This window comes from Loxodonta africana, chromosome 20 (assembly GCF_030014295.1).
Source record: "Loxodonta africana isolate mLoxAfr1 chromosome 20, mLoxAfr1.hap2, whole genome shotgun sequence".
NCBI lineage: Eukaryota > Metazoa > Chordata > Mammalia > Proboscidea > Elephantidae > Loxodonta > Loxodonta africana.
Window position 1 is genome coordinate 41,021,673 of NC_087361.1, and position 22,978 is coordinate 41,044,650.

The 22,978-nt window shown below is 36.4% G+C and overlaps 1 protein-coding gene across 1 annotated transcript in view; it reads right to left on the reverse strand.

The window, feature by feature from the left end:
* Nucleotides 1-22,978, reverse strand: part of TMPRSS15 (transmembrane serine protease 15) — a 135,581-nt gene that overhangs the window by 55,443 nt on the left and 57,160 nt on the right. The window contains exons 12-16 of the mRNA XM_003410179.3: nucleotides 22,706-22,856; nucleotides 19,597-19,732; nucleotides 10,221-10,310; nucleotides 7,448-7,573; nucleotides 4,790-4,930 (exon numbers count right to left, since the gene is read on the reverse strand). Coding sequence (XP_003410227.1) covers nucleotides 4,790-4,930; nucleotides 7,448-7,573; nucleotides 10,221-10,310; nucleotides 19,597-19,732; nucleotides 22,706-22,856 — 644 coding nt within the window. The remainder of the gene's footprint in view (nucleotides 1-4,789; nucleotides 4,931-7,447; nucleotides 7,574-10,220; nucleotides 10,311-19,596; nucleotides 19,733-22,705; nucleotides 22,857-22,978) is intronic.

A 22,978-nucleotide genomic window follows, 5' to 3' on the forward strand; every position in this document is an offset into this window, starting at 1 on the left:
TCATATAATCCAGATTCTCAGATTATTAGCTGAGCATACAGATTTAAAAAGTATGGTGAAAGGATACAACCCTGATGCACATCTTTCCTGATTTGAAACCATGCAGTATCCCCTTGTTCTGTTCATATAACTGTCTCGTGCTCCATGTACAGGTTCCTCATGAGCACAATTAAGTTTTCTGGAATGTCCATTCTTATTATCCATAATCTGTTATCATCCACACAGTTGAATGCCTTTGCACAGTCGATAAAACACAGGTAGAATCTTTCTGGTATTCTCTGCTTTCAGGTCCATCTGACATCAGCAATGATATCCCTGTTCCACGTTCTCCTCTGAATCTGGCTTGAATTTCTAGTAGTTCCCTGTTGATGTACTGCTGCAACTGTTTTTGAATGATCTTCAGCAAAATTTTACTTGCATGTGATATTAATGATATTGTTTGATAATTTCTGCATTCCGTAGGATCTTCTTTCTTTGAATGGGCATGTGTATGGTTCTCTTACAGTTGGTTGGCCAGGAAGCTTTCTCCCAAATTTCTTGGCATAGATGGGTGAGTGCTTCCCATGTTGTATCTGTTTGTTGAAATATCTCAACTGGTATTCCTTCAAATCCTGGAGCCTTGTTTTTCACAAATGCCTTCAGTGCAGCTTAGACTTCTTCCTTCAGTACTGTCAGTTCTTGATCATATATATGCTGCCTCCTGAAAGGTTGAAAGTAGATCAGTTCTTTTTGGTACAGTGACTCTGTGTATTCCTTCCATCTTCTTTTGACGCTTTCTGCATTGTTTAGTATTTTCCCCATAGAATCCTTCACTATTGCAACTTGAGGCTTGAATTTTTTCTTCGGTTCTTTCAGCTTGAGAAATGCCGAGTGTGTTCTTCCCTTTTGGTTTTCTAACTCCAGGTCTTTGCACATTTTATTACCATATTTTACTTTGTCTTCTAGACCTGCCCTTTGAAATCTTCTGTTCAGCTCACTTCATCACTTCTTCCTTTTGCTTTAGCTACTCTACATTCAAGAACAAATTTCAGAGTTTCTTCTGATAATCTGTTTTGGTCTTTTCTGTCTTTTTAATGACCTCTTGCTTTCTTCATGTATGATGTCCTTGATGTCGTTGAACAACTTGTCTGGCTTTGGTCATTAGTTTCAGTCATTAGTGTTCAATGCATCAAATCTTTTTTGGATATGGGGTCTAAATTCAGGTGTGATACACTCAAGGTTGTACTTTGGTACTCATGGAATTGTTTTAATTTTCTTCAGCTTCAACTCAAACTCACATGTGAGCAATTGATGGTCTGTTCTGCAACTGGCCCCTAGCCTTGTTCTAACTGATGATATTGAGCTTCTCCATAGTATCTTCCACAGATGTAGTCAATTCGATGTCTGTGTATTGCATCCAGGATTTCCAAGTTGCCATTTATGTAGTTGAAAAAAGGTATTTCCAATAAAAAAGTTGTTGGTTTTGCAAAATTCTATCATGAAATCTCAGGTGTCTTTTCTATCATCAAGGCCATATTTTCCAACTACTGATCCTTCAAAGGTTTTCAACTTTTGCATTCCAATCACCAGTAATTATCAACGCATCTTAACTGCATGTTTGATCAATTTCAGACTGCAGATGTTGGTAAAAATCTTCAATTTCTTCATCTTTGGCATTAGTGGCTGGTATGTAAATTTGAATAACAGTTGTACTAACTGATCTTCCTTGTAGGCATATGATATTATCTTATCACTGACAGCTTTGTACTTCAGGATAGATTTTAAAATGTTCTTTTTGATGATGAATGCAACACCATTCTTCTTCAATTTGTCGTTCCTGGCACAGTAGACCATATAATTGTTGGGTTCAAAATGGTCAATACCAGTCCATTTCAGCTTACTAATGCCTAGGATATCGATCTTTATGCATTCCATTTCATTTTTGACGACTTCCAGTTTTCCTTGAGTCATACTTTGTACATTCCATGTTCGGATTACTAGTGGATGTTGGTAGCTGTTTCTTCACATTTTGAATCATGCACATCAGCAAATCAAAATTCCAAAAGCTTTGCTCCACCCATGTCATTAATGTCCACTCTACTTTGATCAGGCAGCTCTTCCCAGTGGTATTTGGAGTGCCTTTCAACCTGAGGGGCTCATTTTCCAGCACTGTATCAGACAATGTTCCACTGTTATTCACAAGGTTTCCACTGGCTGATTTTTTTGGGAAGTAAATAGGTATTTCTTCCTAGTTTGTCTTAGTCTGGAAGCTCCACTTAAACCTGTCCACCATGAGTGACCCTGCTAGTATTTAAAATACCAGTGTCATAGCTTCCAGTCTCAAACAGCAATATGCAAGCCACCACAGTATGACAAACTGACAAATTGTGGGTTCTTCTTTAGGAATGCTTATTATTTTCGTGTTGTTACTTTGTAACCTCTCCTACATGTCCATTTTGGACTCCTAGGTTTCTCAACTCTTTTTTGATTGTTTTTCATTCTTTTCTTTGGCTTATATTTCCAGAACATGATGTTTGGCTGCAGGAATTTTTGTGAATATATAGCTATTCTGGAACCATACTTTTTGAATAGTTATCCAGCTGAACAGAAAATTGTGCAGTTAACAGCACTAACGAAGACTACAAATCAAATCAGAAACGATAAGCTGGTTGTGGCAATGTTTCAACATAAAATTCCTCTGGCCATAGATGGCTATAATTTTCCACATTTCTCAAGGGTCTACTGTGCTGTGATATCACTTATGGGAACAGGCACTTTATAATTGTATTTTAGTTTTGAAAAAAGTTAGGATGATAATTTTAGGTATAAAATAATGGTACAAAAGCACTTTGTGTTTTGTACTACTATCCAAAGTTCTTTATTATATCATTTTTTCAACATAGTGACAGAAACCAATCAGCTTTTATCAAACAAAATATATCCAAAGTCTGTTTTATCTTAAAAGTACTAAATATAAACTATCAACTTTTCCTTATTCATGTCCATCACCCATCTACAACTTAAAAGCATCATTGATTTAAGTAAGTTAAATAAAATATTGAATTAAATTAAAATAATGCATACATCACAAAGATAAAAAAACAACACATAAACAGTAGATAAAATATTGATACACAAACATGGTTATCGTAAGAAAATCGTCAAGGGACAGAATCAAAGTGACTCAATTCAAAATGGCATTCTCAAAATTGCCTTGAATTTTCCATAGTAGTGATTTAATTAGTTTTGGAGAAGTTTCTGATTTTATATGTATATAAAACTCTGAAGGTGCAGTAGTTAAGAGCTACAGCTGCTCACCAAAAGGTTGGCAGTTTGGATCCACCAGGTACTTCTTGGAAACTGTATGTGGCAGTTCTACTCTGTCCTATAGGGTCACTATGAGCCAGAATTGGGTTTAGTTTTTTTTTTAATATATATTCATTAAATTTGTTGTTATTTTCATGTCATTGTACTTTCTTTTTTTTTTTTTTTTGCTACTTAACAATGACTTGTCATTCCTACACCTTCTTTTTCATGTAATCAATTAATTTTAAAATAAATTCAAAATCTTTATTCCTTTTTTATGCTATATAAATTTTCCTAAGTCTTATTTTTTTGTTTGTTTACTTCACTAATTTACTATTTTGATTGGTTCGTTGTCATTGTTATTTATAATTCACAAGTAGCTGATTCAAAAACCAATTATAAAATCTTGAAGAGCAGGTCAGCTGATAGGACTACCACTCTCTCCTACCTCAGTAGTTTGGAAATTAACAAATGTTGTAGCTTATTAGTAGGTCGACTGGTAGACTAGTTGTAGATACTTGTCAACTTCCTTATTTTCTGTAAAGCTGAAAGCATAGTGCCCTATCTGGTTTGGAGTCAAAGATCTAGGCTGGTTTTGAGTGGAGGAACAGATATAAACATAACTTAATTGCACATCTGGATGTGGGATTAGATAATAGGCCAGGTGAAGATCATTCAACGCTATGTCTTGCCTAGGCATCTAGAAGCTAAAATAAACAAACAAAACCCAAACTGACCACCGCCTCCTCTGTAAGGCAAAGATAGATGTAAGGATTAACATATACTCTGCTTTCCTGACTTATTTGTACCTACAGAGAACCAACGAGTTGTGAGGCAGTAGTGTAAGATAAAGCATAGTTTGAGTGGAGCATCAAACTATGAAAACATCTCTGTACACTGTTAAATGTAAAGAGTTATATGTGGTTGTATATAACCATGTAAAGCAGTCCACAATCTTGTTTGTTCCCACCGATTACATTACTGATTTAGTAAACACAGGTAAGAAGATTGTGGATGCCAGCACACGTCATGATCAAATTCCTTCATTGCAGCAACTTTACACTGGTTGTCTCTAATAAATTAAGAATGTTAATTTATTAATTGGATGTTGTTGGCATTTAAATAGCTGGCATGCCTGTTTCCCTGCTGCTTTTTGAAAATGCTCTTAGCAAAGGGAACATGAAGTGTTAGGTCCCCCACTTTTAACTTTTAGCACAGTCCTCAAAATGCCCAAAATTTACATGAAGTAACAAGAACAAAAAGAATTATGACTCTTTATACCAAAGAAGTGGAATAGACAATCTGCTGAAAAACATCGTGGGGTCTGGCTTTACCCAAACTCAGGTGATGCTTATATAGACATAAAGGAAAAAAAATCTTAAGAGGAAGAATGGGAGCTTTCAATGCAAATGCTGAAAACTTGATTTTGGTCTTGCAATCCTATATGCATTTATAGTTTGTCTCCAAAAGTTAACACACAACATGTAATCCTGAGTGTGCTTACCTGGAACCCCCAAGTGATAGCCAGTAGTGAAGTTTGCTTTAAAGCCCCTGCTTGTCACCAGGTCGTCAGTGATGAAAAGCACAGTCATTCTGTTGGTGGTAGAGAATACATCCTTTACGGGACCAGATCCTGTGTACACAGCTGCTCCAAAAGAAAACAGGAAAATCAGTGAAATGATCCTTTGTATTTAGAAGGAAATATACATTTCATGTCATCTTCTAGACGTAGGGCTACATGCAAACGGGCTCATGAAGCAGCCACGTATTAAAAAAAAAAAAAAGTGTATGTTCTTTTACGTTTTAGACTTTGCTTCTAGGAAGCCAACTTTAATATTACTTAAGACTTCTGCAGCTCTACAATTTAATGGTGAATTAATTACTCGTGATATTACCTGATTAGGAAACCCTGGTGGTGTAGTAGTTCAGAGTTCGGCTGCTAACCAAAAGTTCAGTAATTCCAATCCATCAGGGACTCCTTGGAAACCTTATGGGGCAGTTTTACTCTGTCCTGTAGGGTCGCTATGAATCGGAATCGACTAGATGGCAACGGGTTCAGTTTTTTTTTTTTTTTTTGGTAATACCTGATTAAAGCACCACAAGTGTTCAAGCTCATATTATCCCAGAGGAATGATTATTTGCCTGCTTAAAGGAGCTCTGGTGACACGACAGTTAAGTGCTCTGCTGCTGATTGAAAGGCTCTGTGGGAGAAAGACCTGGCTATCTGTTTTCTTAAAGATTACAGCCAAGAAAACCACATGCCTGTTTTACGCTGCCACTCGGGGTCACTATGAGTCAGAATCGACTTGATGGCACCCAACAATAACATAAAGCAATGAAGCTTATAGTTTCCCTTAGTAAATTTTTGTCTAAATCTATCTGTTAATTTTTGTGAGTTAAATAGTAAACAATCTGAAGAATGGGTTAATCAAAAATGGATAGTATAAATCTGGATGATGATTTTCAGGCTTTTACCCACTAATTCCTGGGCTTTGTGGGTTTCGTAAACAATGAAACACTCTTTACTAAAAAATAAAGTCTTAAGCTAATTAAAAAATACATTTATCCTTATAAATGTTTATATATTGGAATCCCTGAAAGCAATTCCGCTTCAAAAGAGCTCCTTGCCTACACATTTGGAAACTATGAGTTCAAGATATCCTTCCAGAATTCTTATTTACTTTTCAATGATTTATGTAAATATTAAGAAGTGAAATGATGAACATCGAGTTTTCTTATATCATGAAAACACTGAAGCTTTTATTTGAAGAACAATGTAAACTGGAAATGAAAAAAATTACTCAGAACATGTTTACAAATGTGTATATAAAAGCCAAATTTGAAGTTTTTATATACTTTATAACAACTAGCCTTTTAGCCCCACAAGGAGCTTCCATTGTTTAGCTCCATTTGTTCTGTGTGTGGTCCTCAAACCTCTTCCAGGAAGCTTCACTCTGGAACTTTTTGGGATTTTTCTGACAAATCCTACCTAGGGGGATGGATTGTGCATGACTGGGGACTCCCCTGTACAGTTTTGTCTCTTCATGTGCTATAGAATGTTTCTTCTGGAATCTTCAGTTAGTTGCAGCATTCACACGATAGCATCCCCATGGCTAACAGGCCAGATTTTATAAGATATAGTTACTGGGTAGTTGATATGAGTCCAAAGCACCGTTAGATAAAACACATGTAGTCCTAAAGTGGAAACCCTGGTGGCGTAGTGGTTAAGTGCTATGGCTGCTAACCAAAGGGTAGGCAGTTCGAATCCACCAGGCGCTCCTTGGAAACTCTATGGGGCAGTTCTACTCTGTCCTATAGGGTCGCTATGAGTCGGAATCGACTCGACGGCACTGGGTTTTGGGGTTTAGTCCTTAAGTGCATTACTTCAGGTATTCCATTGAACCCTCCACCCATCTTCATAATTTCATACACGACTTGCAAGAAAGACGCTTCTGTCTTAAAAATTGGCTATTAGCTAATTAGCATATTAGCTATCACATTTGAGTGATAGCTTTTTAATATGGTTATCATGTATTTCCCGATCTAGTACAAAAATTCCCTCCTCTGAAAGAGTATATTTTTTTCTGTATTTATTAAAAATAATCAATAGACAAGTTGACCAAATCAAAACAACTTTGGTCAAATTTTTGATCACTCTCACATATTTATATATAAGCATCCAATATGAGAGACACAGCCAATCCAAATAATAAAAAAATGTAAAGTAAAAGTCTGCATGTCAAACACATAATTTGTCGGGTTAATTTGAAGTGAAGCAAACAAACAAAACCAGACTTAATAGGAATCTGTGGGTGTCTGATGTAAAGTAATCAAAGCAAATCACATAATACCTGTCCTTAGCTTTTTATCTCCAAGACTGTCTGCTTATTGTAACGGTAGGAACCGGTGACTCAAATCTATTAATCTTGGTTTGTCAAGAAAGCTCAAGAAGAAGATATATATTTTTAAGTCACCAGTGTAAACACTACTCCCCACTGAAAGCTTCATGTAAAACTCAACACATTTCCTACAGTTTTATTTGATTTTGCTGACTTGAGAAGGCTGATTACATTTATTGAGAAATCCTTCTCAGAGTCCAGCATCTTAGGGTATATAATCTTCCATCCAACACAATATTCAAATTGGAAATATTCACACTTACCTAAGAGCAAAGAATCATCTTCTCTACCATCTCTGATTTCAACTACATCTGCAATATCTTCTAAGTCAAATTCTTGAAAATGAAGTTGTATATTCTTTCCTGTTTGTGCATTTAAATTCCAAATACCTTAAAAGTAATAAATAAAAACACTTAGTTTAGAACTCACTTCATTTGATTTCCCCTAAAAGTTTCATTTTCTTGTTTCATGTCACTTTCAACATTATTTTTCATATCATGAACATCAATATTTCAAGTTGTTATTTTTGTGAGAAATATTTTAGTTTAATCAGGCATATTAATATATATTTTTAATTAAATTTGAAATATTTACTGTAATTGAATTTGTTTTAATTTGCATAAATGTAATACTTTAATGAAAAACTTGCAGAGTCTTACTCCTACAATAGAGATTTTGAGTATTAGAAGACATTAATATTCTAGTTGTATTCATTTATTTTCTATGATAAAATTTAAAAGAAAATTAAATGATTAAAATGCAATTTGTAGGGAAAGTAAATCTTTGCTATTTTTTTTTGCATTTATGTATACTATGTACTGGTATCTCACTTGGAAAATGAAATGAAACAAAACACAAAATTACTAGCCTTAGCACCATTTAAGTACTCCTTGTTTTTTATTGATTCTTGAAATGCTTTAGTCTTTAGGTTCTGTCCTAGGCCCTTTCTCACTCAGAGTGGTCTCACTGGCTCTTAAGGAATACATTTTCATATACATACTGGTGATTTCCAAGTCTTTTTTTCCACACTTTTTATTAGACAAATTTATCCAGTTATTTACTGTGCATCTCCACTTCAATGTATCTCAAACCCAACATGTTCTAAAAAGAACACAGAATCATCTCTTTCCCAAAGTCACTCCTTTCTTTTCCTTCCTATCTCAATGAACTGCATCAATCAACTCACAGTTGTCTATACCGGAAGCCCAGGAATGATCCCCTTGCTCTTATTGCACCTAATCAATCACCAAGGTCTGTTGATACTACCACTTATGTCTCTCGAGTCCCATTTATTCCTCAATTTCCATTGTTACTATCTGAGTTCAAGCCACTGTCATTTCTCATCTGCTAATTGTTGATGCTTAAGGCTCACCTCCTTATCTTTTATCTCTGATACTTCAGCTAGATGGATCCATCTAAAATGCAAGCCTGACCTATCACGATTTTCCTGTAAACCATTCAAAATCTCTCCAGTGCTCTCAGAATAAAGTGCAAGCTGCTGAACATGGTTCAAAACGTCTTCACACCTTCAATTCCATCTGTTAGCATTATTTAATTTTGCTCTCTGGTTGGAAATTCAAAGAAAAGTAATTGTCTCCTTTTACATGCTAAGTACTTCTTGGTCCCCCTCTACAGTGTCCTCCTTGTACCTTTGCTGTAACAGTACCTTGGATATTTTGTGATGCCTGACAACCTATTGGAATTGTGTTATACTTGTTCCATCTGTTCTTATTTCAGTGTCTTACAAATAAAGGGAGTTCATTAAATATTTTTGAATAGCTCAACAAATTTAATACATTTCTCCAAATTGTTTCAATGTTCCACTGGGTTTTGGATTTTCTAGATCATTTCATAGTTCAAATGATTTATTTAAAAGAGGTCTTCGATGTGAAGTAGAAATGATAATCTCTGCTTCTCCATATAAGACAAAGTAGAGTAATGGCTATTTATCTTCTCAGATCAGATAGCTGCCTATAATGGTGACACTATTCTGCCATGAAAGTAGCACCTACTTCTCTCTGGATCATTTTAAGATTAAAAAAAAAAAAATTGGCATTTTCTACAATCACATTTTTCAATGCCATTGGGGCATTTCTTTCACTTGCAGAATTCTCCACTTAGATCAGAGGTCCTAACCAGGAGTGGGCATAGGAAGAACATGTCTGTTCCCCAACCCAGACCTACTAGTGTGAAATCTTTGTCAGATGGGCTGGAGAATCTACATCTCTCACACAATCCCTATGCAGCTCTAATGAGCTTCTCTAGTGAAGAACATTGACCTAGAGATAGCGCTTCTTCAGTTTTAGCGAACTATTTTCTCTAGCCCTAGATTTTGTAGTGATCCTCCTTATTTCACCTCTGTACTAGGAGTCTTATCAGATTACTCAAACTGTCTGCTTTATTGACTCTAGCCTATATTTACATAAAGTGTTGTCACAATTGGCTTTTATTTTTTATACTTGCCACTGACTTTGTTCTATAGAACTGCAGACTCATTATATACTTAAACCAAAAAAAAAAAAAAACTGAATCTGTTGCTGTCAAGTCGATTCCGACTCGTAGTGATCCTATGGGGTTCCCAAGGAGCAGCTGGTGGATCGAAACTGCCAACCATTTGGTTAGCAGTGGTAGCTCTTAACCACTATGCCACCAGGGCTCCATTGTATACCCAGTAGACATTATATGCATGCGCAAGGAGAGTTATTAAGAGAGCTGCATCTAGAGAAAGACTGGCTTTCTCAATTACTGGTTCTACTCTGCTTTTTAAACCGAAAGTTATACTAGTAGCACTTGCTTAAAAGAATCACCACGGGAATTGACTGAAATAACGTATATTAAGAGCTAGCACAGTGTCCAGCATAAAATAAATGCTAAAAAATTTAGCAATTATTATTGTCATCATCATAATAAGCAATCTGATAGATTTGGTAGATGTACCGATGTTTGACAAATTTATAATCTATTTTGGTGTGGCAAGGGATAGATAATGATGACATGCTCATTTGTTACTGATAACCTAGAAAAGAAATGACTCACAGAAAGCTTGATTAGGGTAGTCGTTTGGAAAGTTCATAGAGCTGAATGTTGTATTTGGCTCCCATAGTTCAAAAGGTCCTCCACAGTCCGCTGAAAAGGAAAGCAGAGAAAAATAATTAGTAATCATTAGTAATCCAATATTTATTTTTGACAGATTTTTTTTTTTGCATGTGTGGTTTATTACATGTAAAAATATGATCAACAGAATGAAGATAACCTAATTTGAAGAATACAGAAAACTGGGATAAATATTACTCTATCATTAAGGAGATGATACTCAAATTACTTACCCCAATCAGTTAGGGATAAGATTACACGCAGGATAATTAAATGTCTCCACATGTACGTGAGTGACCTCAGTCATATCCTCTTCTTTGGCCCCTCTTTTACATATCATCTACCTCATTTATTGAGATAGTTTGGAATTCATATGCACCTTCTGAATTTGCTGGTAACAGACCTAGATTTAAGTTTTATGATGTATACGATGGGACAGAAAGAGAGAGTTGCTCTTGCTCAACAGTAGTGTCATTGCCAAACTATCCTGTCTATAAGGAGATTGAGCGTGGACAGCTTTATATGATCTCCTGGGCCAGGATTGTCCAGACCCAGATGAGCAAGAGCACTGAAACCTCTGACAAAATCATATGGTTTGCAAACTGTTTCCGTGTACTTTCTCTCATCTGGGGAGAAAACACGGTGTAATCGAATGAGGATGTTTTGGAGCTGGTGGATTGAAATTGTCATTCTGAGATGGTTAATATTTCTGAGACTTGGTACATATATACATATTTGTTGTTGTTAGGTGGCATCGAATCGGTTCCAACTCATAGTGACCTTATGTACAACAGAATGAAACATTGCCCGGTCCTGTGCCATCCTCACAATCATTTCTACGTTTGAGCCCATTGTTGCAGCCACTGTGTCAATCCACCTTGTTGAGGGTCTTCCTCTTTTTCACTGACGCTCTACTCTACCAAGCATGGTGTCCTTCTCCAGGGACTGATCCATCCTGATAACATGTTCAAAGTATGTGAGACGTAGTCTCGACATCCTTGCTTCCAAGGAGCACTCTGTTTTTACTTCTTCCAAGACAGATTTGCTTGTTCTTTTTGCAGTCCATGGTATATTCAACATTCTTCACCAACACCACAATTCAAAGGACTCAATTCTTCTTTATCAATTCTTTGGTCTTCTTTATTCATTTTCCAGCTTTTGCAAGCATGCATATAAGGCAATTGAAAAACCATGGCTCCGGTCAGGCACACCCTAGTCCTCTAGGTGACATCTTTGCTCTTCAACACTTGAAAGAGGTGTTTGCAGCAGATTTGCCCGATGCAATATGTCTTTTGATATATAATATGTATATATATATTATATAAACCCACTGCCATCGAGTCGATTCCGACTCATAGCGATCCTATAGGACAGAGTAGAACTGCCCTGTAGAGTTTCCAAGGAGCGCCTGGTGGATTCAAACTACTGGCCTTTTGGTTAGCAGCTGTAGCACTTAACCACAATGCCACCAGGGTTTCCATATATTATATACATATAATATATATATTAGAGATTTTCTGGGTTGTCATAAAAAATAGAGATAATTTAAGATCCTACACAGTACCTGTATAGAGAAGGCAATACTCAGTGTGTACTGGTTTCCAAAGCATCCTTGCAGATTAGTTTATTATTATTTTCATTTTAAATGGACAACCTGAGGTTTGGAGCTATTTGATGACTTGCTTAGGTTACACAGTCACTTGGTACCAGAATCAAGACTTTAACCCAGTTCATCTCAAGCTCATCCCACTTACGTTACTGTCTCACACTGACTCTGACTCTTTTCCATCGTCTGGTCCAACCCACAGGCAGGGTTTAGATTGGGTCTAAATAAGTGCAACTTGATGGGTACATAACAAGGAGAAGGAGGGCAGAAGAGAATACGGACTAAGGAACTGCCAAGTGAGGTCACTGATGGTTAGCTCTAGAAGAAAGAAAGTACTATATACAGGATGCTGAGGAAAGCATTTGAACCAAAGGAAAAGAAGCCCTGTTGATGCAGTGGTTAAGAGCTCAGCGGCTAACCAAAAGGTCAACAGTTCGAATCGACCACCTGCTCCCTGGAAACCCTATGGGGCAGTTTTACTCTGCCCTATAGGGTCACTGTGAGTCAGAATCAACTCAGTGGCAAAGGGTTTGGGTTTGGTTTTGGTCCACTGAAAAAAGAGCAAGGAAAAGCTGACTGTATGCTCCCACCTCGGCTGTCTGTCTGAGGCTGATCTTCACCTTGATTATATGACTGACCATATGGCAAAGATTCATGAAGAAGGAATTACCACAATCTCCCATTCCCCAAACAACTCATTTAATTTTAATAATTCTTAGTTACCATGAAATGCTTTATTTCTCAATAAGGCTAATGGGGAAGGGTAATTGCAGGGACAGAGATAACATTGCAGGTTAAAGCCTGGGGAGGCTTACCTCTTCCTATTGCACAAATTGAGCCATGCTTAGTGTGTGTGATTTTGTTTTTTTTTTTTTTTTTTTTTGTGAAAACCATTATTCTCATTTTCTCTTCAAGAAATAGGAAAAATTTCTATATTGCATATTACTCCTAGTATGCCTATGTAAAATAGCCTACATTTTAACAAATGCATTACATTTTCATATAACTGAACACTTGCTATTATAGTTAAAGATGAGTAGTTGGAATTTAATAAACACACAACCAGAATTAAAATGTTTTCAAGTGTAATTGTTAAGCCTGTCAAGGCAAGCAGTTTATTTGGCACTTCTCTACTACACAAAAGTCTTGGAAAATTCATTTTCTTTAAAATGCTTAAGAAATACTTTTTGACAGGCATTTAAAATATACTTTCCTATCAAATAACTGACCAGTAAGATATCTCTGATCCTTGGATTGGTAAGATGTATCAATTACTCTCTGTATATACCAGGGCTTTGAACCATTTAGAATCACCTGGAAATCTTGTTAAAATGTACATTCTGAGTCAGGTGATTTTTAAATATAATAAATTATGAGAACCGCAGCTCTACTTACGGTTCTCAGAATTGGTCCCTACTTCCTAACCAGCAGTATTAGCATCTCCTGGTGCCTTGTCAGAAATGCAAATTCTCAGCAGGAGTGTGAATCTGGACTGCAACTAACTGGTTCAAACCCCTGGTATATAGATGACTGGAAGAAATTTGGCAAAAGCACTTTAAGGCATGATGACACGATCTATTTTATGGTGGTGTTGCTATAAAGGAGACATAGCATATGCTTCTTAATAGAGGAGCCAAAGGCTCATAAAATGCAACTCCGGATATCGTGATCATGCTGTGTCATCAGATAAACCGTCCTCACCCAGAGAGCAAGACTTAAATACATGTCTGTTAGAGGGAGCTCTAGGCATTTACAGCTGTTAAACTCTCTCATTTTTCTTTTTCTGGTGCTGTTCCGAAAAAAAAAAAAAAAAATTATATTCTGATTAATTTCTTACTACACCAATAGAGATTTTCACTACATTTAATATGTAAAAAATATGCAGTATTTTACAAAGGGGTTGACACAGATATCTTGCATCCAGCATGCCTTTTTAAATGCGTGCTTAATAAAATACGGGTCATTTTCAGGCATTTACCATGGGACGGAAAAGAGGAGACCCCAGCTTTTACTAAAAATAAGAGGGTTCAAATAAAAGATAAAAAATTTTTTTTAAAGATACTTATGTTAAAACAGTAATAATGGGTTATTATGACTTCAGATTTAAGGATATAGTAAAAGGTTTTTGCCTCTTATGTGAGGGAAATAATAGGTGTAACTTGAGAAATAACATCTCACGTTGATGATGAGTATGTTTAAAGTAGCTAATTTTCAAAATCAATCATTGTTTTATTTTCATAGTAACAGATCACATTCTTCAGTATAATTAAATTTTGAAAGCTTAAGTTGTAATCTAAAATGAAATTTTCCATGTATATTTTGTGTTCAGTTTATCAAAATTTGCATCTCCATTAACAGGTTATAGTGACAAGCCATGATGTAAATATTTTTGTTTAACTTTGTAACAATAAAGCGCTATTTATTCATCCCATGTGTTCTAAATTTTATTTGTAATTAATAGCAATCTAGCCAATGATAGCTCTAATAAATAGGCTATTAGTTTTTAAGGTAAAATGATTAAAGAAAATAGAGAAGAAACACTTTGAAATAGGAGTAGATGTGTGCAGTTAATACTGAATTTATTAGGACTTTGATCATTGAAACCTTGTTAGTGTAGTGGCTAAAGAGTTCAGCTGTTAACCAAAAGTCAGCGGTTGGAATCCACTAGGTGTTCCTTGGAAATCCTATGGGGCAGTTCTTCTCTGTCCCATAGGATTGCTATGAGTCGGAATCGACTCGACAGCAATGGGTTTGGTTTGGGTTTGATCATTAAGTCATATTAATAGTATAGAGGACAAGCAGCTTGGCTAGAATACAGTCATCGATTACAAGGCAGGTAGGTAGGTAGGTACTGATTCATTTCTACATGAAGAATCTGGATTAGAATATTTAGCTCTAAGTATAATGTCATATCTACAATAATTTTCCAGTTAGCTGTTCATTCCTATTTGGAAATGGGATATGGCATTTTTAATGGTCAAAAGGAGCAGAACTGTATGGAAATCAAGAATGACTTTTAAAACAGTTAAAACTATAGCATGACCTTTTTTGTTAATTAATTTTAACAGCCTCAGAAATACGCTTATGCATTGTGATGGGGATTTCATTTTGTATTTTCCTATTCTAATTAGTAGATATCTTGTCATGAATCACACAAATTGTTTTGGAAATTAGCATAATATTTGTATAATGGAATTTTTATTTTCTTCCATTCTTCTCAACACAATTCACCTTTTAATTAATTTATGCCAATGTCAAAGGGCAACATGTCATACAACTGACGCAGCAGCAAGTGACTGGAGTCACAAAATGGAAGAATGTCCGCAGTTACGAAAACCGAACTTATATATCCCTAGGCTAGGCACAACATGAATCCCTCAGAGTGAGGGAGGAAACTTAACTTTACCATACAGTTACTATTCTGAGATCATTTTCGTATTTAAATGCTCTATAAAGAACCAAAGAAAGGCTATTAGCCAGTCAGCCATGGTTTCCTTTTATCTCTGCTTAAACAAATCAGTGATCTGGAACCAGAAAAGCTCTGCTCAAATAAGAATTTCACTGAACCAATTGCAAATGGCATTAGAATGAAATTGTTTAGAATGCATTTGATGGTAATTAACATTTTCTGCTGTGCTAAATATTACCCTGAAATGAACCATTTGAAAACCGGAACAAATATACTCTGGGCAAATTCTAATGTTCATATTTTAAAATCAGATGGGTTATTCTACTGTTATAATTCTTCTATTGTTAAAATGAGGCAAGGATAGTAAGACTTTGTCTCATGTACTTTGGACATGTGATCAGGAGATGTCACTTTGAGGACTAAGATGAGCTTGATCCAAGCCATGGTATTTTTCAATCACCTCACATCTGTGCAAAAGCTGGACAATGAATAAGGAAGACTGAAGAAGATTTGATGCCTTTGAGTTATGGTGTTGGCAAGGAGTTGAATATACCATGGACTGCCAGAAAAATAAACAAGGCTGTCTTGGAAGAGGGATACCTTGACTATTCCTTGGAAGTGAGGATGGTGGGACTTTGTCTCATGTACTTTGGACATGTTATTAGGAGAGATCAGTCCCTGGAGAAGGACATCATGTTACTGAAAAAGAGGAAGACCTTCCATAAGATGAATTGACATAGTGGCTACAACAATGGGTTCAAATACAATAATGATTGTGAGGATGACACAGGACCAGGCAGTGTTTTGCTCTGTTGTACATAGGGTTGCTATGAGTTGGAACCAACTCGATGGCACCTAACAACAATAACAACAATGACATTGTTAAAATACGCAGGGACACAAAGATCTCTTGATATCAGAATATTATCTTTTTCTCTTTCTGACTGAAATAAATATGAAGATTACATGTGTCACATAGATAAAGTTTTAACATGGAAAACCATATTTAATTTTTTAATGCATATATTGTATACAAAAGTCATCTCAAATTTTCTATTTTAGGCAATAAGATTTTGCTATTTTTAAAATATTAAGCCTATGAGATTATATCATTACCACCCTGAAAATTTTCTGCTTAACCATTTATTCATGAATAGGAGAATACACTGACTAAAAAAAAGTAATTACAGAAGAAAAGCTATTGTTTATTTAAAATTATTTTGATATCAATCTATCAGACATTGTTAATACTTGGTATCAGTAGAAGTTATTTGTCTACCCAGTAGTGATTTTAGTAATTATAAATGTGCTGTTTTTGCACAAAAATGTTCTATGTAATGGGCATGCAGAGTGGGGCATCTACTCATAATGAAGTGATGTGATTAATTGTAAATAATGCCACAAAACCCCACATTATTGTGTCCATGTTGGTATTCCTCCCACCCTCATTATTTCCAAGCCTTATTTTTGGTATCAAAATTGGGTTTGACAAAAATTTTTTAAGACACCCAAATCAAAATACAGCTGAGAGACACAGAAGCTTGGTTCTCATCTATTAATATTCATTTAGTACCTATTTTATGTGTTCGAAGCCCTGGTGGCACAGTGGTTAAGAGCTCGACTGCTAACCCAAAAGGCTGGCATTTGGAACCCACCAGCCGCTCCTTGGAAACCCTATGGGGCAGTTCTACTTTGTTCTATAGGGTTGCTATGAGTCAGAATCGACTTGACAGCAATGGGTTTTATGTGTTAGGAACCAGTCAGACAGTGGTAAAGCAAATATTAATTAGATCTAGAACGTGGTGTCAAGAAACTTACTTCTTCGACACAATTTTATGGCCAATATTATCACATAAGAATGGATGGTACTTTCCTGTTTTTGCTTCAATTTTATGAGTGTGATTCAATCTCTTTATCTTAATGCTTTCCTAAATCCTTCTCTAGGTCACACTTCTCTGAAGTTCTCTATCATTTATTTCTCTCATGTATTATTTTAGTGATAAACAATTATACATTGCTTTAAATATTTATTTATACATTCTGTATATATATATATTTATGTATTGATGGTAATCCCCACAACACACATTTACTATGCAGAGCTTGGTACATAGCAGATAGTTATAAAATTTGAATAAAGGTTTGAAGTATTGAAGAATTTATGTATTACCCATAAAAGCATCTATAATAAACACGATGTCAAGTGTGAACTAGCCTTTTGGTGGAATGCTTATGAATGTTCAATGTGGTTGCATGGGACCAGTCTATGGCAATATAATTACTATCCTTGTCTTCAAGGCAGCTCACTTGTTAAATATTCTGAAGGCATCCGTCATTTATCTTTAAAGCCTATGACTTAATAAGCCATTTGTATGATAATTTTAAAGATTGGAAGCAGGAAAACATAGTTTGGGAAGTAAAACCAAATTTGGATAGGCTCACCAAATTGATTTGCTGATGGGAACATGGGGAGCCTCTCAAGCGAGCTTAGAAGCAAACGGGAAACAGAGAAAGTGCTGCTTTTCTAGGCTTAGGTCCATGACAGAACAGAAATATCCATGAGGTTCAACACAAGCAAAATTGTAGCACAATCAGCTTCTAAACCCACAATCCAAAGACAAAACCATAATTCAGTGGAAAACATTCCAGTATAGGGAGAGTGGGTTCCTGGGTGGTGCCAATGATTAAGCACTCAACTATTAACTGAAAGATTGGCAGTTCAAACTTACTCAAGGCACCTTCGAAGCAAAGTCTGGAGATCTGCTTCTGAAAGGTCAGTCTTGAAAATACTATGGAGCCATTCTACTCTGCACAGATGGTGTCTCCATGAGTTGGAATCAACTCAACAGCTACTAACAACAACTAGTCTAAAGCTTGGTGGCTTGTGATTGTGTGTAAACTTGGCTGGGTCATGGTTGTCAGTGTTTACATGTGATCATTCCCATAGCCAATCAGTTGAAAGGACTTTTCCTTGGAGGTATGGACTGCATCCAAATATAAGCAGATGTTCTGGATTTTTGCTCACTCTGGATCCTGCAGCAGCCTCCTGTTCATTTGACCTCCGGTTCTTGGGACTTGGGCTATCAGCTTATCTGTCTCTCTTGGAATTTGTTGATCTTCACAGCCTGTGAATGGAGCCCTGCTCTCCAGCCTGCCAATCTTGGGTTTGCCAGCTCCTGCAGCTATGTGAATCGGGAGGAGCCTCTATCCTCATCCATGGACTTGGGACGTTCCAGCCCATTTCTTTGATATAAATCTCTTTCTACATATATTTATATGCTTTACTGGTTTTGCTTCTCTAGAGAACCCAGCGTAAGACATGGTTCGAACCCACCCAGCGGCACCGTGGGAGAAAGGCATGGTGATCTGATTCAGTAAAGATTTCAGCCAAGAAAATCCTATGCAGCAGTTCTACTGTGTAACACATACGGTCACCACGAGTTCAAATCGACTCAACAGCGCCTAATAACAGCACACAACAACAGAGGAAGAATATCTGTTTGATATCGTTTATTACCATATTCTTTTTTTGTCTTTCAAATTCCATAGTCTGGAGAGCTGTATGGAGTAGTACTTGTCTCCACTGACACGGATTAGGTAAATGATAAGGTCCTTTTTGCCTCAAAAATGTCGTATTTCCAATTTGACTTAAGTGCCAAGGTAGACACAGGTTCCATTTTGTTCTTTCAAGTGAAAAGAGCCCACAGTACACCAGAAATCTGAGCCACTGCTCAGCTGCTTCACATTAGTGGCTTTGTGAAGGGAGGGTATTGCAAATCCTTAGAGAGGCTACATTTCAAGACAAAAGTCTTGTGTGATCTAGGTGTGTATGGTTAAAGTCCAGGCTCAATTATTATTAATTAATTATCCTGAAAATATACTAGGGGAGTTTCAGGCTTCAACAAACTTCTCTTGAGATGTTAAAACTCTCCTTAGGAACACTATGGAAACCAAAATTCTTCTTCCCCAGAGACTACAGGCAATACGATATGGCCAATACAGCACTAATTTGTATTCTAGTGAAAACATAGTGGAAACCACCATCTTCATTACTTTCAAAAGGGAAAGGATAAGAAAATTGTCATAAATATAAAGCATAACAAAGTCCTAAGTAGTTTTCATTGTTGGTCCATTTATAACACATAATTTTTGACTGGTTTGTATTTACTTATATTTTAAAGTCTTTGCTTTTTAGGGGGGGAAAAAAAACTCTGAGAAAACAAACAACAAAAAAAAGCCAGAGGAAAATCTACCTGAAAATATTAATGACTTAATAAAGGAAAGTGTACCTTAAGGATACTTACTTGGAAGTTCTGGTGGAGCAGTTGGGACCAAAGTTGGTTCTGGATAGAGACTCATATTGCAAATTCCATTTGTTAGACTAATATCATCCAATGCAATATCACTAAGGAGACCGTTTTTAAAACCATCAAAAGCAACCTGTAAATCAGAGAGACATATGAAATGATTCCATTCTATTCTTCTAGAAGATTCTTCTTCTTGCCCAATATCCTTCAGAGTGTCAATACTGGGTGTTTCCAAATGTAGGATGACCAGTTACTACATAGTAAAATATTGATGGCTCATGCTTCTGTAAGGTCCTCCTACTAAAGACAGGTCCTTTATTATGTGTCCCTGTGGGTCTAAATTTTCACTAGTACCCTGCATTTGAATTAAGCAACATTGTCAGGGTCTCTCTTGCTCTTTTTCTCCTTCTCACTGGTGTGATATTGTCATATTCCATTGTACTCTGTCATCCACGCATATCATCCAACAGGGGAGAACAACTTTCTCCCAGATTTTTCGCCCAACAATATTAGAAATTCAGGTAACTCTCTGCCTTCTTAGAGCATACAAGCCCTAAAGAAAGGATGCATTAACTTAAATTGGAGAAGAAGAAGAGAAGAGAAAGTTATGAATATAACGTAATCACTTAGGGCCAGCTGGTGCTGGCCATACTTCATGTGGGATGCTGCTGTGGGAGACCGTGTGACAGTGTTTTCCAGAGGACATAGACCCAGACTTGAGAAACAGTCAGGTCAGGTGGAGCATATTAGGGTCTCAGGCAAAATGAGCATTTTTAGCAGGACATGTCCCTGGATCCTCTCCTGTCTAGGAGAAACAAGACATAAACTGAATACCTGCTATGTGCTAGGCACTTTGTATATATTATTTCATGTAATCTTTTCAACACTATTGTACAGTCATGCATTAACTCATTTGTTCATCCATTCACCCACTTAATGCCAGGCACAATTATAAATAAGGACTATTTTCTCCCTTTCATGTACAAAACCAAACCAAACCCATTGCCATCAAGTCAATTCTGACTCATAGCGACCCAACAGGACAGGATAGAACTACCGCATATGGTTTCCAAGGACTGGCTGATGAATTTGAACTGCCAACCTTTTGGTTAGCTGAGATAGCTCTTAACCACTAAGTCACCAGGGCTTTTTCTTTAACTCATCTGGGCATCCATTCACCCACTTAGTGACAGACACGATGATAAGTATTTTTTTCTCTCTTTCATGTACAAGCAAGCTAAATTTCAAAGGGATTACACAGACTTGCTCAAGAATTCACAACAAAATGGCAAAACCAAGATGCGAATGTTTATAGAACTCAACACTCACATTCTGCCTGATCAGCTAACTTAGAAAAATTGGATTTGGTTATATTGCTTTAAAAAATGCCCAGTGAGTTGAACTAGATTTGGTCACTGCAATACTTAATTTGCCCTTTCTGTCAACTCTTTGCTCCCTTATGTTCCATTTTCCCTTGCTTACCTCTTTCAATGGTCAGAAAATAAAGAAAGAGAATAAAATTTCACAGAAAAGAAAGTGGCATCAGAAAGAAAAAAGAGAAGAAGAGAAAAGGAAGGAAGAAAGAAAGACGGGAGGAATACAGTTGAGGGCTATTGACTACTGCCTGCCTTCAACCAAGTCATGCGGGAGAACTGAAAGCTTTGCAGAGGACAATGTCTGTCCAAATATGGAATCTCTGAAAGTGAGACTTCCTCCTCTGAAATGACCCAGTTAGGACACTGTTAATTTGGTAAAACTATTATCCTATATTTTAATTGCAAATACTCCTAGGAAGGGAACATGTTAAGCTCTTATTTGAAAAATTAATTCACCTTAATGTGAAATAAATGATTTGAGACTTGCCACTGATACAGCTCATAGAATTTGTTTCTAAAGGAAATATATGGAGATTGAGTCAGAGCAGGGTGGAGGAATACTACTGATGGACATGGAAGGGCTAATTGTTGTCAAGTGTGGCAGAGTAAGCTACGACTCATAGTGACCTTACATACAACAGAAGAAAACATTTCTCAATACTATGCCATCCCCATAATTGTTGCTATGTTTGCACCCATTGTTGCAGCCACTGTGTCAATCCATGTCGATCTCATTGAGGGTCTCGCTCTTTTTCACTGACCCTCTACTTTACCAAGCATGATGTCCTTCTCCATTGGTCCTTCCTGATGACACATCCAAAGTAAGTGACACTTTTTTCATGTATGCTATCCTTGATGTCATCCCACAATTCTTCTGGTCTTCGGTCATTAGTGTCCAGTGCATCAAATCTATTCTTGAAATGGTTTCCAAATTTAGGCAGGATGTATTCAAGGTCATACTTTGGCTCTCATGGACTTTCTTTGATTTCCTTCAGCCTCGTTGAACTTATCTATGAGCAATTAATGGTCTGTTCTGCAGTTGGCCCCTGGCCTTGTCCTGATTGAAATTGAGTTTTCTATCATTTCCTTCCACAGATGAAGTCCGTTTAGTTTCCATGGAAACCATCAGGTGAGGTCCACAGCATAATTACTGTTTGTGTTGTTGAAAAAAAGTAATGAAATCAGTCATTGGTCTTGCAGAATTTTATCATGTGATCTCTGCCATTGTTCCTATCACCAAAGCCGTATTTTCCAAGTACTGTTCCTTCTTCTTTGTTTCCAATTTTCACCTTCCAATCACCAGTAATTATCAATGCATTTTGATTTCATGTTTGATCAATTTCTGACTGCTAGTAGGAAAGGGCAATTCCTTAGAAAAGCGCAGGGCATACCTGAGTGGTGTTTGTGAAATGTTGGAAGCTCTAGGCAGGCCGGGGATATGGGAAGACATGGTTGACCTGTAGTAGAAAGTGCTGGAGAAAGCTTAAATATCCTACAAAATTTCTACGAATTTCTATGGCCCACTATAAGCAGTACTTGTCATGTAGTAAATTGTTCCTTATAAGGTTTTTTTTATAAGTCAATGAATAAATGAAAATAAAGGTACTCAAGGAAAAAAGGAGGTAGATTAGGAAAGCAGAGAAAGTGGCTTATCTATCTTCAGAAAATAAACCATTACCATCCCTAACAGACTACAAACATGTGATTATAAATCAAAGTATTTTGCCAACCTTAAATTCCACTGTTTCATTTAATGTAACTTGTCCATAATTCCAATTTTCTCCATAATTTCCTTCTTTTTGGAAAATTGTCTTCTCCATGTTTTGGTCAGTGCTGATATTAATGGTTAATTTATAGACCTTTTCACCATACATATAATACCTGGTTTGGAAACAAGTATATAAAAAAATGATTGGATTCCTACTTAGAATAAGAGCAGCTTAAAGAACAAAATAAAATAAAATAAAATAAAAATGCCAATTGAAATCTGCCTAATTTTGAAT